General features: G+C 25.4%; 1 protein-coding gene across 1 annotated transcript in view; it reads right to left on the reverse strand.

Annotated features, from left to right (window-relative positions):
* LOC136981010 (B-cell receptor CD22-like) overlaps positions 1-3,706 on the reverse strand; it is a 372,234-nt gene extending 368,528 nt beyond the window's left edge. Inside the window, exon 1 of the mRNA XM_067277257.1 lies at positions 3,475-3,706. Within this exon, the coding sequence (XP_067133358.1) occupies positions 3,475-3,532 (58 nt within the window). The 5' untranslated portion in view covers positions 3,533-3,706. The remainder of the gene's footprint in view (positions 1-3,474) is intronic.
* Between the last annotated feature and the right edge of the window lie 13,181 nt (positions 3,707-16,887).

Below are 16,887 nucleotides of genomic sequence, written 5' to 3' on the forward strand. Positions count from 1 at the left end.
ACTAAACTGGTAAAAATCTCAACTTTTACGCATACAAAAATTTCAGATATTATAATTAAATTCATCTAAATTTAATGATAATACTATTAATAATTTTCAAGCCAATTTTCGTGTTTATAAAATTTGCTATTTAGCGTGGAAAAGTAACTAAAGAAGAAGATGATAAATAATTTCCGCATCAAACAACTTCATTAAGAAAAGTTAAAGATTCTAATTAAATAAATTAAATTAATATATACATGTATACTACCAATGATCAACTTATTAGTTGTACTGAATTCTTTCTCTTTGACATTAATTAAAAGAAGACATCACTAAGTAAAATGTTAACAAATTTATTACCGTTCGAATTTAAATTGTTAATGAATTTATTAATGCATTTTTTTAATTGTTTCTTAATTAAATTAATGTATAAATGTAAAGAAATAATACATCTAGTTAATTTTATAGTTACATCACAATCAACGAGAAGATATACGTCTTGCAGTAAAGTTAAAATAACATTCTGTTCACTTTGTTAAGCAGTAAAAAAACGTATTGTTCACGATCTGCATTCAATACATTCAATGTTGAATTACTCTGTTAGCTATTTAGATATACTTTAAGCAAAATGGAAGAAAAGAAGAAAGAAAAATCGCAAAAAATTTTACTCCATTATCTAACGAAGTTTTCTAAACGGGTTATTTCTAATAGAAAAAAAGGCAGGCTATAGTTTTTTTTTTCCTTTCTTATTTTCTGCAGCAACGATTGGCCTCGGTGACGACACATTTGTGTCAGAATCTACTGTTGAAATACCTTTCAGCTGTAACACCATTAAGTTAGCTCAACGGATACTCTCTCTCTCCCTCTGAATCGATGACAACGGTACGGAACAAACGATGAGATGAACAAACAATGGGCACGAAGTCGCTAATCCAGTCATTGGGACAGCATGCCATCGGTCATTCGTAGACGGAGACGTGTACTTCATTCAATCCAATCTGTTTTCTTTCGTTGCTTGTTAGAAACAAGTGAATCAATCTAGCTATATATATTACCCTTCTAACTCTCATTTCGTCACGTAAAGCTATTATCGAATTGTGCAAAGTATCCATTAATAATATCCGATTACTTCCTTTTATACGTTATTTTAAATTTTGTCGATAACTGAAAAATCTATTATCACCCAACAGGAAATTTCGATACGCTTAATGAATTAATTAATTAAAAATTTCGAAATTATACATTTAATAAATTTTATATCATTAAAATAAATGAGATTTATAGCTCGAAACACGTGCTGTACGTTACTAATTTAATTAATATAAAAAAACAATATTCAATTTCTATAAATAAGCACGTCACGTGTTGAAAAAAGTCGTCAATTTACTACGCTCTATATATTACTCATTCATAAAAATTGTCGTAACAATGTCGTGTGTAACAATGTTCTAAAAGTATGTTTATTTCTCATTGTTATAAATTTACACATTCGTGTAACTTAAAATTTCGTCAATTTCAAGTAAAACACGTGTTAATTTCTAGTGAAATAGATTAAATTAATCTTCGTTGTAAATTACAACAATGTCCAGAAAATATGTTTATTTCTCATTGTTATTTCTTTTACATACTCACGTGTCTCATAATTTCATCAATTTTAAATAAAACACGTGTTATTTTCTAGTAAAAATGGATTAAATTTGTTAATTTTCTCATAAACACGATATTAAGGAAAGGGTTAATTGCTTCATTTCTTATTTATCTCATTTCTAAGTATTACTGAATGTTAATTTCTAATTTCCTAAATAATATCAACATATTTGAAAGAATATTAAATGCTAGTAAATAATGACGTTGTGATAAATAAGTATTATCATATCTAAATAATTAAAAAAAAATCGTAGAAATTGTATAGATCTTTCGACAACTGCTACTGATTAAGGGGAAAAAAGTATATATCAAATCAGTTTGAAAAAAGGAAACATAACTGCGATTGTAATCCAATTATATATAATGCTACAAAAAGAAACCAAACAAGACTGTCTATTGTTTTCGGTGTCCACAAAGTAGAAATGAATAGCAGAAGACTTGGTTTATCTTCTTTCTTTATTCTAATTAGTCCTGCTAGATGTCGCAGCGGTCTGTCTAACAAGATTCTATCGAACATACTTTGTGGTGTTTCTGACGATACAGCAGCTAAGTTTATTGATCTCAAGCAAAGAGAAAGTTTTAACAAGCTCGAAACAAACCCCATCCAAAAATTCACAATAGTACAATTTTTTCTATTTTCGATACATATTTTTATATCAATAACCAATTGTTTTTCTTAAGATACATCCCATGGATAAAAGCTTCAAGCGATTTTTATAAAACGCTTAACAGGTAATCAAATTTAATTTATTCGTTTGTAAATGAGGGTGAATCTTCAAGATTTTTAATATTATTAAAATAAATAAATAAATATGCTTTAAAAAGTTTAAAATATACCCGTTTAACTTTAATTAAAAACGTGTAAAGTATAATAATAATAATAGTAATAATAACATATGAAAAAGTTTATTAATTTGTATAGGAAGGTCAATGACTGTTACAAATTTAAGAAAGAAGGAAATTTGTTATGTAAGAAAAGCAGATGTTGCAAAGTGCATGCTTGACTCACTCTAAGTCCGAAGCAACTCCCAAGTGTATGTCATTGAGTGAAACGGCAGCGCCACAACTTGGTGACCATTTGTCGTCCGGAAAAGAAATTCACTGGGCTCTTTTGGAAGCGGAATGAAAGCATGAGATGAAGATAGGATTAAGGGGAGTAAGCCCTCTATGGGATAAGATGAAGACTTTAGCACAGGAAATGATTCCAGGAGGATTTTCTGCAGACATCCCGAAATGACTTACTAATGGTATTTTAACTGAGAACAAGACAAGACAAGGCGTTGACATTACTTATACATCAATTGTATCGAAAGTTGCGAAAACGTTTAGTCTTTCGAGTCACGCGAACGTCTCGTAAGTAGACAATAAATTACCTTATTAATAGCAATTCGATGCTTTGAAATTGCATGGCGAGATGCAAACAATAATAACATTCTCATCATCTTGGTCTATATTTATAGTAGCTAACTACGACACGGACAATATATCGTCATAAATAACGACCGAAGTTCTGTCGCCTCTAGTCTTATCACCGGACTACAAGGTATAGATTTTATTAGGTGTCCTGCGCGGTCTTCTCACAAAACCGTCATCAAAAGACGGTTTATGGACGAGAACGGGGCTCCCTCCAGTGGTCTTTATGGAGATGACTCCGGGTGCTTCTAACAAACGTCAACATAAAAACATAAAGCGAAAGAAAGGAGTGAAGCGAAAAAAAAACAACACGCGATACAAACTTCTTCAATTTGCGCTTTTTTCCATATTTTCGAACTTAACACGGAACATCCGGAAAGAGCATCCGAAAGTTAACTCATTAGCATATTCCGCGGGAATAAAATCACTCACCTTTTGTAAGATCCGTCATAGTGACAAGGCACCAGATTACCATCCAAATAGCAGCCATTATAAAGGGGGGACAACACCGTATTGTCACCTTAAATATACAAGATGTCACAGTTTGTATAATATTCCCATATATTAATCGAGATTAGAATTGTGTCGTAAGAAAACACTATATAAGGTCCCTGAACACAACATTGCCAACCTTACGCGTTAACTGTCTCTGTGTATGTGGATGGAACTGGTGCACAGCTCGAGTCTTATGTATTGATCGTAGGGCTTAGTCGGTCTGCCGTCAGAGTGCGGTACCGGCGCTCCTACACACTACGAGTTCTTCTTTTTCCTATTCTTCTAACCATAATTGCTTATATACATCGCTATGTTTTCAGTTTCACGTGTGTATATTTCAAATATCGATTGGTAAAATAATCGGTTACCGTCTAACAATGAAAGAAACTCGATTTTTTTGTACATTTCAACAATAAAAAATGCGTTAATTGCGTACATTTCATAAGTTGAAATACACAGAAATCAATCAAGATTTATTTCGTCTATTTTTCTCCTTGAAGTTCACCTTTCCTGTCAGAAAACAAATTAAAAATCCGTTTCACCTGTCAATGCGATACTCAAGAAACTTTTACTTTTTGACTTCCAATATAATAACTTCATTTATTTTTTTTTCTTTATTGTATGAAATTTTGTACTAACTTTATTATATAAAAAAATACAGTTCAATCTAGATTTCTCATTAATCTTTTTACTTCTATTAAACTCGACTAAGTTATATTAGAAAAAAAAAAACAATAATAATATATACTTTTTTTAAAAACTAAACTTTTACCGAACTTTTACTTTTTTTCATAAAACGAATTATCTCTTTACTCATATACTTTATATGACACATTTTCTAATCACGTATCATAAGGCAGAAGTCGGAACAATCAAACAAATTATAGGTTTCGTGACATTGTCCATCTATCAAAGTTGTAATCACTCTGTACGAAACTACACTATTTTAACTGTACTGAAAGAATGAAGACCTGACGACTTCTTCAACTCTATCCATCATCCTTGCGGGAAAAGTATTAGTGACAAGACAAGAACCTAAAGATACGAAAAGGGGGAAAGACTTACCTATTTTCTTCCTATTACGTTTTTGAAACAAGTAGACAAGTTCTTATATGAGAATGTTCTTTTGCAACTTAAGCAACTGCAGCAATGTCCCAGCAGGTATCAGTTCCGCCTGACAACCTTTCGTTTTAGTTTTTACTTTCGTGATACTTGACGGATGACCAGTTACTTTTCTTATTGTTGCTGTTCCTCGTTTTCTCTAAGTTATATATATATTTTTTTCTTTGTATCTTTCTTCTGCGGAAATCACCTGTTTTTCCCTTTTATACCTTTTTTTCCCTCCTTATTTTTTTTCTTCGCTTTCTTCACCAAAACAGGTAGATGTAACGGAAATGTGTAACGAACCGAAGCTTTTTTATCGCTTGTGCCCAGGAACAGGATTGAGAAAGAAACAATCAGTTGTTTGAACTTAACATTGCCCCGAGTAAAAGTATATATAATATATATATATATATTATTTATTTATTTATTTATATATTTGTTTATTTAAGAGATCGGTTGATAAATGCGGAAAAATAATTCACAAATATATGCATTATCCTTAAAGAGAAAGCATTCAATATATTTATTACTCGGGGAATTTTTACAGTTTGTTTCGTATTAAATGAGATTCTTCCCCCTCTTCCTTTCAGTTTTTCAATAAAAAATATATTGAAAGAAGTCTTATTTAATTGCGTTACAAAGAAACATTTAGAAATAGAAAAAAAAAAAAACATTATAAAGATTTTAAATCGTTCTGAATTTTTAATTATTAAAATTTATTATTGTTGTTATTATTATTTAAAAATAATAATAATAAAATAAAATTATTTTCTGTTCGAATCGATAAAAATTATGTAAAATTAATTAAAGTCTTTAATAATTATAATTAATTTGGATTTGGTCTCCAAAAAGTGATTTGTGTCAAGATCACCTTAAAGGATAATCATGCTAAATGATTATTGATCGTTCAACTAAATTCTTAAATATCAATTATCGTAATACCCAGAGTGAATTCGTTTTCGTCATTTGTTAAATATAGAATGTATTACTTAAAGTGTATTTTTCGTATAATCCTAGATAAAGTTGCAATTACTACTTCGACTTAATCTCTTTTTATATTACTTTCCTTTCCCCCTTCTTTTTACATCTTACAAACTCAACAGCAATCTGTCAAGTTAGAGAAAGCTTACAATCTAAGTCATTAATATCCAGATAATTTCTTTGCCTTCTGTTCCTTCGAGGTATTTTCTGTAACATTATTTAATGTTTTATTGACAGTACCCTAAAGCTTTAGTTACTTTAAAAAAAATTTAATAATAAAAATTCAACTTTCTTTAATTCATACATATGTTTTTTTTTTAAATTAAAAAAAAATACAAAATTTATATCTAATTTTTCTCTTACAATACACAATATCACCATTAAAAGTTAATATACATGCGCACAGAAAAGAGTAAAATTCACTTAAATTAACTTAAAATAATGGCTTTTAAATATTTAAAGAGAGGGCCAAAATTAAAAGGAGTATAATTAAATTGATTTAAAACAATTTTTTACATGTAAATGTATATAAGGATGGTCAAAAAGTAGTTTAATAGTCCTTAATTTTTAATTCGATTAACTGATTTTTGGACTAGTCTATAAAAATATATATATATATATATATATAACATGTTGCTTTTCATGAATTTAATGAAAATTTATAAATCCTTAAAGTAATTTGTTATCCAAAATTCGAATTCAATAGGTGGATTTATGCATGTGAAAATAATAAATCATCCACTTTATTATCTTCACTATCATAAATCTTGATTGTTTTGATTGGTACTATCATCATTATAAGAATATAATGAGTTTCTTAAACTATATCATTGATTCTAGAAAATTTTTTACGATTTTTTAACGTGATTAAATCACATTTTTTCTTTATATACACGAAATTTTCCTTTCGTTTTCTATCCTATTTTGCTATCAAAGAATATATTGGTGAGTGAATGAAGAAAAAGTGAGCTGAAATCCTACAATAGACTGCATCTTTCTCCTTTTTTTCTCCTGTTAGACTTCAATCTTCTTCTAGATTTCACTTCTTTTGTGAATAAAAACATCATTAGAATGAAAGAAACTTTTTAAAATTATAAGAAAATAAGCCAATTTAATTTGGAAAATAATTCATTAATAAATAATATATATGATAATTAAATTCGTATTAAATAGAATTAAATTTTAACGATAATTCAATTTTTTTTTTATTGATAATGGTGATTATGATAAAGATTTTTTATAAAAATATTTAAATTTTTTTATTATTTTAAATGTGAAATTTTAATACATTTTTACATAATAAAATATTAATATTTAACAAGAAAAATGTATAAATATTTAAGCGTAATTAAAAAATTAAATTATATAAATTATAAAATAAGAAAATATTTTAAAACTTAAAAAATCAATATAAAATTTTATAAAATAAAAATAGAATTAATGTTTTGATTTTTTAGAATTTAATAAATTTATCTCTAGTATTTTTTTTAATTCTTAAAAATTTATAAATAAAATTAACAAGAGTTTATATTATATACAGCATACATATAAATATATACAAACATAGCATCACAATCACTTATACATACATCATGCATTCATATCATTCCCAATTTTAGGAAAATTCGTGATGATAAGTATATATATCACGTATACTCTTATATATATTTGATATAAATATATATATATATATATATATATATATATATATATATATATATACACATATCATGTATATATGTATGTTTGTATATATGTAATGCAGCAAGCGAGTCTCAGAATTGCGGTATAAACAGTATATAAACTATACAGAACTTTATGAGATAAACTGTATATAATATACATAAAATTTAATTAAATTTATTTAAAAAGTTAACTAAAATTTACATCATAAACTCCACAAAATCAAAGAAAATTGTTTTTTTATTCGTTTTATATCAATGATATTATTTTTCTAATTACAAACTTTAATTTCACTTAGCATAATTGCTATTTTTATTGCTAGAAAATCGATACATCCAAAGAGTTTATGTTAGAATTTTATAATATATAATAAAAATATCAAATTTAATAAAAAAAGACGTAATTAAAAATTGATAAATTACGAAAAAAATTGTATAAAATTTAAATTTTAAAAAGATTTAGGTCCTTCTAACTATACTAAACACCTACGTGTTTTTATTTTTCCTGTCCTTGTCATTAATGAATCTATCAAGTTTTTTTCTTTAACAAATTACGAAAAAAATTATCTTTAATGATACAATAATAGAATAATAATGAATATAAAATAAAATAATTATCATCATTACTTTGAATAATTAAGAAAGTTGGCGGAATATAGATCATTTGTACACGTTTACTGTATAAAAGATTCGTTCATTTCTCAAAAGATGTTGTCGCTCCCTCTCTTTTCATTCATCAGATCAAAGAATCGTAAACGTTTCTCTAAATTAATTGATAAAGAGTTGTCAGGAAACACATTTCTATCCTCTTTTCCCTCGCTCTCTCAGTAGGAAATTTCTGGTCACTAGCTAATTACTACTCTATTAAGTTAGTTTCTGATTGATACACGGCCGAGAATAAAGAAACAGGAAATTAATTATAGGGTCAACTGACTTAAAAAGCAAACGAATAAACGATTTAATATATTTATTATTTAATTTCTAAAAAAAATGGATACATATTTTAATTATCTGCACTGTAAAGAGACTAAATTAAGCGTACTAGAAAAAAAAATGTATGTAAAGTATCGGAAAATAAAAATTAAATTGTATAATTTATTGATGAAAGGTGAATAATAAAGTATTAAGTGCAAAACATGCGTAAAATTGCAGTTTAATCTGTAAGAATCCAGGATGAATTTATAGCAATAAAATGCAGAGTGTTGCATTGGAATATTTAATAAATGCAAAAATATAAAAATCTTGCGATGTAATATATTAAAACATAGTATAAAATTATATAATAAAGCGTAAAGATATAGAAAAATATAAAGTACACAATAAAATATGAGAAAAAAATTGCATATGTAGAACTACAAAGAATAGGAATAAAATAAAATAAATTTAATTTACATAAAACTGGTTTTAATTAAGCAAAGGAAATTTATAAAGCTTTAATTAATTAAATTTACTAAAAATAAATCACCTTTTAAACACAATTTACCATAAAATATCGAAGTAAAAATAAAATCAAATCTATGCAATTACCACTGATAAAGTACAGTTTTTACTTTAAGATTACTCTAATAAATTATTACGAGAATAATTTAAAACGTCTAGACTAAAACATAACTTTAAAAAAATTATTACATGATTTATATTATTGTAGTAATAATAATAATAATAATAATGAAAGTATATTGATAAATTTAAATTCGGAGTAAACATATTAGATATAATTTAAGATCAATGAATCAATATATGGAATAAATACAGCGTGCATAGAACACCTGTGCCTTTCACAATTCGATTGACTTGTTCCTCAGTTAGCATTTCAATTGAATGCTTCAACTTTGCTCTGCAATAACCACTGCTGACTAGTTGATGTCATCCCAAAGCTATCGATAATCGTGAGATTTTCTTCGTTTCCTACAATCGATAGAAAGCAGGGTCACTTAATAGCTTTCTTTAGACTACCTATGCTACAGAAATACTTTCGTTTCCATTAAAAAAAGCAAAAAGAAGGTAAAAAAATAAGGTTCTGAGCCTTTATACATCATACAAAGAAGTTAGAGAAGAAATATCGACTGTGCATATGACATTTTAGTAAATAAATGGAATTTAAAAATTCTTATTTTCTTTAAATTGATGCATTACCCTGTTTAAAACCTTAATTACTTTCATTATGTTAAGAACTTTTGACATTATATATTAAAATTTTAACTGGTTTTCCTCTATATCTTTCCATTATCAGATTCTTTAAATAGTCAGAAATGTAATTAAATAACTTAAAAAGTCATTTTTAAAAACAAATATGGATTATTATTATTATTATTTTATTTTTTAATTAAATAAAGAATAACGACGATAATAATAACAATAAAAGCTGAACATTAATTAAAAGTTATTGTTAATGATAACAAATTACATTTATTATTTAATTCCCTATAGATTAAATATTTAATTTTTCGAAAATAATTGTTATAGTTTATGTAAAAATACTTTTAAGCGAATCTTTTTAAAAATAATATTAATTTTAATTCATTTATTTTTATTTAAATATGGAAATTAAATTAAATAAATTCGTAATTAAATGGGAAGAAATTGTTAAAAAATTTTTTTCCTTGATTTTTTCTAAATGTAAAATTGATAAATTTTTTACTGTAATTAATCACGTGTTTTTTTTAAAAAAATAACAATAATAATAATATTAATCTATTTCGCAATTTCGTAATAATTAATATTTTGTTACGTAATAGATAATTCATTACGTAACAATAGGAATTTTAAATGTATGCAGAAAGTGATTAATATTTTATTGTTCGGTTGATGTAAATTATTAATTTAAAATGATTAAAGATTTATAAAATAAATAAAAATTAATTAATTAATTTAATTGTTTTTCTAATTTACAATCGAATATTAATTATGTTGTGCTCTTATTATTTATTAACATTTATTATTTATATATAATTATCCATTCCTGTATATAAAGTTATAGAGAAAATCATGAAAAATAATTTTAAAAATAAAGAAAAATTAATAAAAATTACAAATATGAAAGAAAATCTGTGAAATTTCTCAAATAAATGAAAAAAATATCACAAAAATTTTACGAAATTATGAAGAATAAACTTAAAAAATCATGAAAAATGAAATATTTAAATACATTGTCGAGAAGAAATTTATCGTGTTTATATTAATAATTTATTGTTTATTTTGTTGCATTATTTAGAATTTTTATTTATTTTAAATCATAAAATAAATATATTATAATAAAATTTTCACTTAAAACTATTGAAATTCTAATATTTATGAATTTTAAACGACTAATCCCTATGGATCGAAAGATACGAACAGACAAACATATTAATGATGAGTTCTATAATATTTAATATATTAATATTAAATGAAATAATATTTATAAATAAAAATTTCTCGTATAATATTAAGAACGTCAGGCCTGTATACTGTCTGTTTATTTTCTTCAATATTAAATGATTTATTTTCTGGATTTAATACTACATAACACATGAAAAATCCTTATCCAGCCTTGTTTAAAGTGGATTTTAAATGAAATAAATTAAAATTATTGCATAAATTAACCTTTCTTCCCTTTTTGTTTAGTTTTTCTTCAAATTTAAATAGCAATTTAAGTATGTTTTAATGCAATAAAGTATAAAATTGTGATTAAACTATGCAAACTTTTTGGGCCTATCTTCTGCTCTGGATGCAAGATTGGTGTTTAGAATCAATTTCTTTTTAAATGTAATTAAAATTATTTCACGAATAAACTTACTCTTATTATCATAAACTAACATCTGCACCTTTCTTTAGTTTGTTTTCTCCATATTTACAGAGAGATTTTATGAATATTTTAGTGATTCTTTACTTTAATAAAATTGTTATAATAGGTTATTTAAGTAAGAAAATAAAATGTATAAAGTTGTAAGTGAAAAAAAAAAATCTTTTGTTGATCTTTATTTTAATCGTGCTGCATCTGCAAGATACAATTGAAGATGATTGTCTAGCATCTAACGATACAGAAAACTTGTGTTCTATGCTTGATTCAGCAAAGTGACTTTACAGTAAACACACTGAAGTATATACTGAATTGAATGGAAATGGTCTTGTTCGTGCTTGAAGTTGATCATTTCTAAGTATGTTTAGGATGTAATTATGGCTCGAATGATACACAAAGTATCAAGGAAGTTTTCTAACATTATTTCTTTTATATAATAAACATCCCTTTAAAAAATTTAATGATTATTTTAAAGTAGAATATACTTAAAGAATTAATAAATATATTTTAAAAATAGTTAGAGCTTCCTCCTGATAGAGATCTAATGATAAAAATGTGGATAGTGATTTTGGATTGTGTTAAATTTTTTTAAAATATACATTTTTTGTGTGTATATTTTAAAGAATTTACTGTTTTATTAAGTGAAGACAATATATAATTATAAGCATTGGAAGATTGTAAACAAATTGTGTAAATATCATTGAAAAAGTAGTAAACACGAAAACACAATAATAAATTATTTTGAGCTTTAAAATATTTGTCCATTCGAACACATGATCAAAATCATTTACAGTCGATGAAAGTAGAATTATCAAATTTAATATACTTTTACTTTACCATAATTTATATCCATACAAAAACTGTGATTCTATCATTTAATTCTCTCTTTCCTGCCTCATATTTTGAGCCATTTTTGTTCTGTTTGTGCTGTACTGTTGAGCCATTTTTAATCTGGAAATGATTATTAATTTTCTGAAGAATCTATTGATATATTGTAATTATAACATGGATCTAAGAACGGGTTATTTAATTCGTATTAAATTGAAGATGCAGACAATGTTAGATAATCTTTCTAATAAGTAAATTCGTGTGTGTCTGCTTTACAGGTAGAAGCTAAACTGAAAAGAAGTTTAGTTATCAAACTTCCTTTTAATTCAAAGTGTATATTGTTCATACGAGTGTGATGATTGTAGTTAGTCAATAAAGCAACTTACAATTAAAGGGAAAATCTCAGTTATAATCCTTCTTTATGTGATTTTTCCTTACAGAAAAAGGAGATAATTTAAAAGATAATTAAGATTTATCATACAAGAAAGATACTTAAATGAGAAGTAATGTTGTTATAAAAATTAATTTTGTGTAAAAACTCTAATTAAATAAATGATTTTTTTGTAATTAATTTTTTTCTTCTGCTTGTTCATATTTATTTTTTGAAGCATCTTTGAAGTGTTTTCTTTATTATTTTCAAGAGATCATTTTGTTTATACCGAAAGATTATTTGATAAATTTTATAATTTCAAAAATATCTTCATTTAATAATTAATGAGGTTAATTAGAAAATGTTATGAATTTATATTATTATCTTTTAAGAACTTGAAGTTAAAGCGTATAAATTTATTAACGTTTAGATAAATTTTAGAGAATAATTTCTAGAATTTTGATGCTAAAAAGGTTATAAAGAATAAGTTAGTTTGATTGATAACAAGGAAAAATTCTATTGCAGCAAATAAGGGAGAATTTTTCATCAACGATTTGCTGAGTAAACTAATCAAATAAATGCAGGGAAGAAACGAAAAAATACCCGAAAGAAAATGAAATTTTTGAAACCGTGATGAAAACACTTATTGAAAAAGTATCTATAATTAAATTTTAAACGATATGAGTCTTGAATTTTTCAAGTTACAGAGAAAAATCACAAAAGAAAATAAGTTTATGAAAAGATGCTCTGCAAGATCAGTGTTTACATCATAGATTTTTGCATCTTCTATTTTGCTATAATTAATTTTAAAAATTCTAAAAAGTTAATTCGAATATATACACAGTTTAAATGCAGTAGAGTTACATAATTATATTCATTAATTGTTTAAAGATTTTACTCTAACTGGAAGATCCATATTGTCAAATGGATCTTCCAGTCAAAGTAATGTTCTCATGTTCATCACTAATTTTTAATAGCTTTCTACTTTACTAAAATCATCAAAAAATATCGAAAAAATGTTAATCTCACTGTAAATATTGTTATTATACAATAAAATTATGCAATTATTTTCACAAATTGTTGAAAGATTTTGTCGAATTTATTCCACAGGAAAAAAAGGTTGTATTGTAAGGAAGCTTTGCAGCGAACTAGATGAGTGAATATTAAATATTTATACTTAAAACTCTGAATTTTAGTTTTATACTAAAATAAAAAACTAGTTAGATAAGTCAGATTGATCATCCATTTCTCATCTTAACCGAAAAGTGAAGATCTATTGGTCCCTACAGACTATGCAAGACGGAGTACTTCGATCATTTTTTCTTGATGTTTCTATGTAAGAATGGAAGAAATATTCATTGTCACGCAAAATATATATGAAAAAGTTAAACAATTGTGGAAACTATTAATCAAATTTTATCTAAAAATCAGAATTTTAAAGATTTTCGATAAATTTCTCTTCCTTTCATAGAAACAATATATTCGATTTTTTAAAGATTTTTATCAAACTGTTTTTTTTATATTATTATTAAAATTTTAAAAAATCTTTAAGAATCTTCTCTAGCTTTTAAGAAAATTGAAAAATAAATGCAAAAACATTATCGTTGGACAAGAAAATAATCTCAAAATGCATTTGATAGAAGTAAAACTGGATGATACTGGCATTTATCTCTTGAAATGCTCAATGAAATCGTTAAATTGTTTATCATTTTTCTAGGAAAAGCTTCAGAAACATCAAGATATATAACAAATAAACTGTTAAAATTGCAAATATATATAAAATCATTGTCTGTTCAGATTATTTTCAATAGGAAGTTGGATCCTTAAAATCTTACTGCTTATTGATTTATTGATGTAAACTGTTTTAAATAGGTATATAATCTTTAAAACAGCTGAAATACTGAAAAATGGGAATTTAATTCAAGTTTCTCTGCATTGAAACCCATTGGTAAGCAAATAGTTTAGTAGGATTATTACAAGATTATATTCCTTTTAAAGCTATCTGCTTAGAAAATATCAAAACGAGTTTTTATTGATTTCAGTAATAAAAATGATAAAAGAATTCGTAAATTTATAGATAAATTTAACTAAAAAGCTCTTAAATGTTTAAAATGGTCAATAGAATAATGCATAAATTTATTATGTGGAGAAGATTATCATCAAACATTCCTGAGCATCATGTGGGATGAAGGACTTCTTTTACATTTTTAAACATTAATAATGCTCGAGAAATGATTACTGCTTAAACAATTTTTGAGATAAAAGTAAACTAAAAACATTTGAAAGCATCTTCTAAGAATCTTATGAGATTCAAATAAAGTATAAGAATTATCTCAACTGTTTATGAACTGATTTTTTTACTATAGTGTTTTCAATATTGGAATTGGAAACTTTAAATACTTGTAAATAATTTAAATTAAATTAAATTAAATAAAAAAAAGCATTTTAAGAAATAATTTTTAGCAAGTTAAAAGCTTTTATAGATGTCGAATTCTTCTCTTTTCTGTGAGTAAACAACTTACAGAAGTGACTGAAAATACTTAAATTTTATGTTTTGAAATAAAATTAGAGTTCAGAAAGGTTCTTTTGGCCATGGATCGGAATCTAGATTAGGTTTTTTTGATAATCTGCAGGATAATTTTACCATTTATTCTATGGTAGCATGTAGTATATTATTGTATAATATACCATCAAATTCCTTGATAGTATATTATACAATAATATACTACATGCTACCATATAGAGTATTATATACTATAGAATTATATACTTCCTACATACCGTAGAAAGTATATAATTCTACAGTATATAATACTCTAAATTATTTATTACATAGTTATCTATAGTTATTATTATTACAGTATTCGTTAAATTACCAAAATTTGTAGAGTTCAAATTTTACTGGCGACTAAACATATCCATCTAAATTTTGAACTTTATCTTAAAAATATTCACTAAATTTGTTACCTTAAACGTAATTTTTCAGTACATTTTATGCAGAAATACAATAATTTTGTATTTCTTTTATTATTTCTTCAACATTTCTTCAATCAGTTCAATCAATAATTTTTTTCAATTCGCCAAAACACGAAAATGAAAAAAAAAATGAAACAAGAAAATATTATTTAGAAATTTAAAAAATTGTTTCAGTTATTAAATTTTATATATTTTTTTTCATAATTTTTAACATTCAATAACTCTATTGGTCTCGTTTACACTTAGTTTCTTCGATCCGTTTTATAGTTATAACTTGAATATAACGAAATTTTTACTATAAAACATAAAATTTTATGACCTTTAAAACCCATCATAGTAAAATTTAAGCAATTGTAAGTGTATATATTTATATAAAGTACTAAAAGATAACCTCATCCTGATACATTTAACGATAATACTTAAATGGCATTGACCTCTAATAATTTCGTATAAAACAATTAAAAACTTTAATTAATAAATTAAAAAGAGGAGTGAGGATTCACGTAAAAAATAACTTAGAATTTTATCATATTTTTTAAAATCTAGAGACATAATAACTTGAATTATTCTTAAGAAAATGATAATGATAACAATTAAGATGTAATTACTCAAATTCATCGATCCGAGATGACAGAAAATGATTTTTAACCTAATGGTAAATATAAAGTCATTTTATATAACTGTTAAAACTATTTAGAAATCGTGAAACATGGCATCTGTTGACATCTTTACCTGACACAAAGTAGCATGCGAGAATTTATCTCCATTTGTAAGCTAATAACATCATCATCCGATGCTCGTTTTTGTATTTAGCTAAACTAATTACGGATTTTGCACAAATTTCTAATTATCTTTAATTAAAGGGAGTATTCTTTCAACATAACATATTATCCTTTATAATAATAATTTTTTCCAACTTATTATTTTAGCGGAATAATTATAACTTATTATAAATTAATTCAAATTTCTATTTATAGTGTCCGTAATCTTGTATATGAAATCAAAGAAATTATTAACATTTTAAAGTTATTTTGTATAATTTTTTACACGTAAAAAATTATAATTAGAAGAGTTTATCCAAGAAGAGCAATAGTAAAATTAAGTGATAAAAGATGCTACTTATTCAAATAGAAACCGCATTTATTATCGATTGAATAAAGTTGATATCTGCTTGTGTGTGTTTGTGTGCCTGTACTCTTAACCAAACAGTAGAAAACTGTACTGTTATACGACTAGAGTTATAAATGGGTAATGTCCGGAGTCATAATCTTACTCTATCCACTTGGTGAACGCTAGCATCCGGTACTCGGTGGTAGGGTTGGCCAACAGAAATTTCCGGATCCACGGTTCTTAAAACTCCCACCAGTGATAGCTGTGTCCTTACAACAGTATGTAGGACCAACAGGATATATAAGACAATTTGCCTGAGAATTGCTACGTTCACTCCATAGAATAGCAACAGTTCACAGACTTATTACTTCCTAAAAGCCTTCCTCAGGAGTGATTGAGATAAGAGGCTATTTTATAACCATCATTCAGTTTATTTTTGTTTTATATTTAGATTTATCTTTAGTTTAATCTAACGTTTCGTGCATACGTTTATTAAAATAAAAGTTGCACTAATGTAA

The sequence above is a fragment of the Centruroides vittatus genome, unplaced genomic scaffold (assembly GCF_030686945.1).
Source record: "Centruroides vittatus isolate TY-2023 unplaced genomic scaffold, ASM3068694v2 contig_738, whole genome shotgun sequence".
NCBI classification, from domain to species: Eukaryota; Metazoa; Arthropoda; class Arachnida; order Scorpiones; family Buthidae; genus Centruroides; species Centruroides vittatus.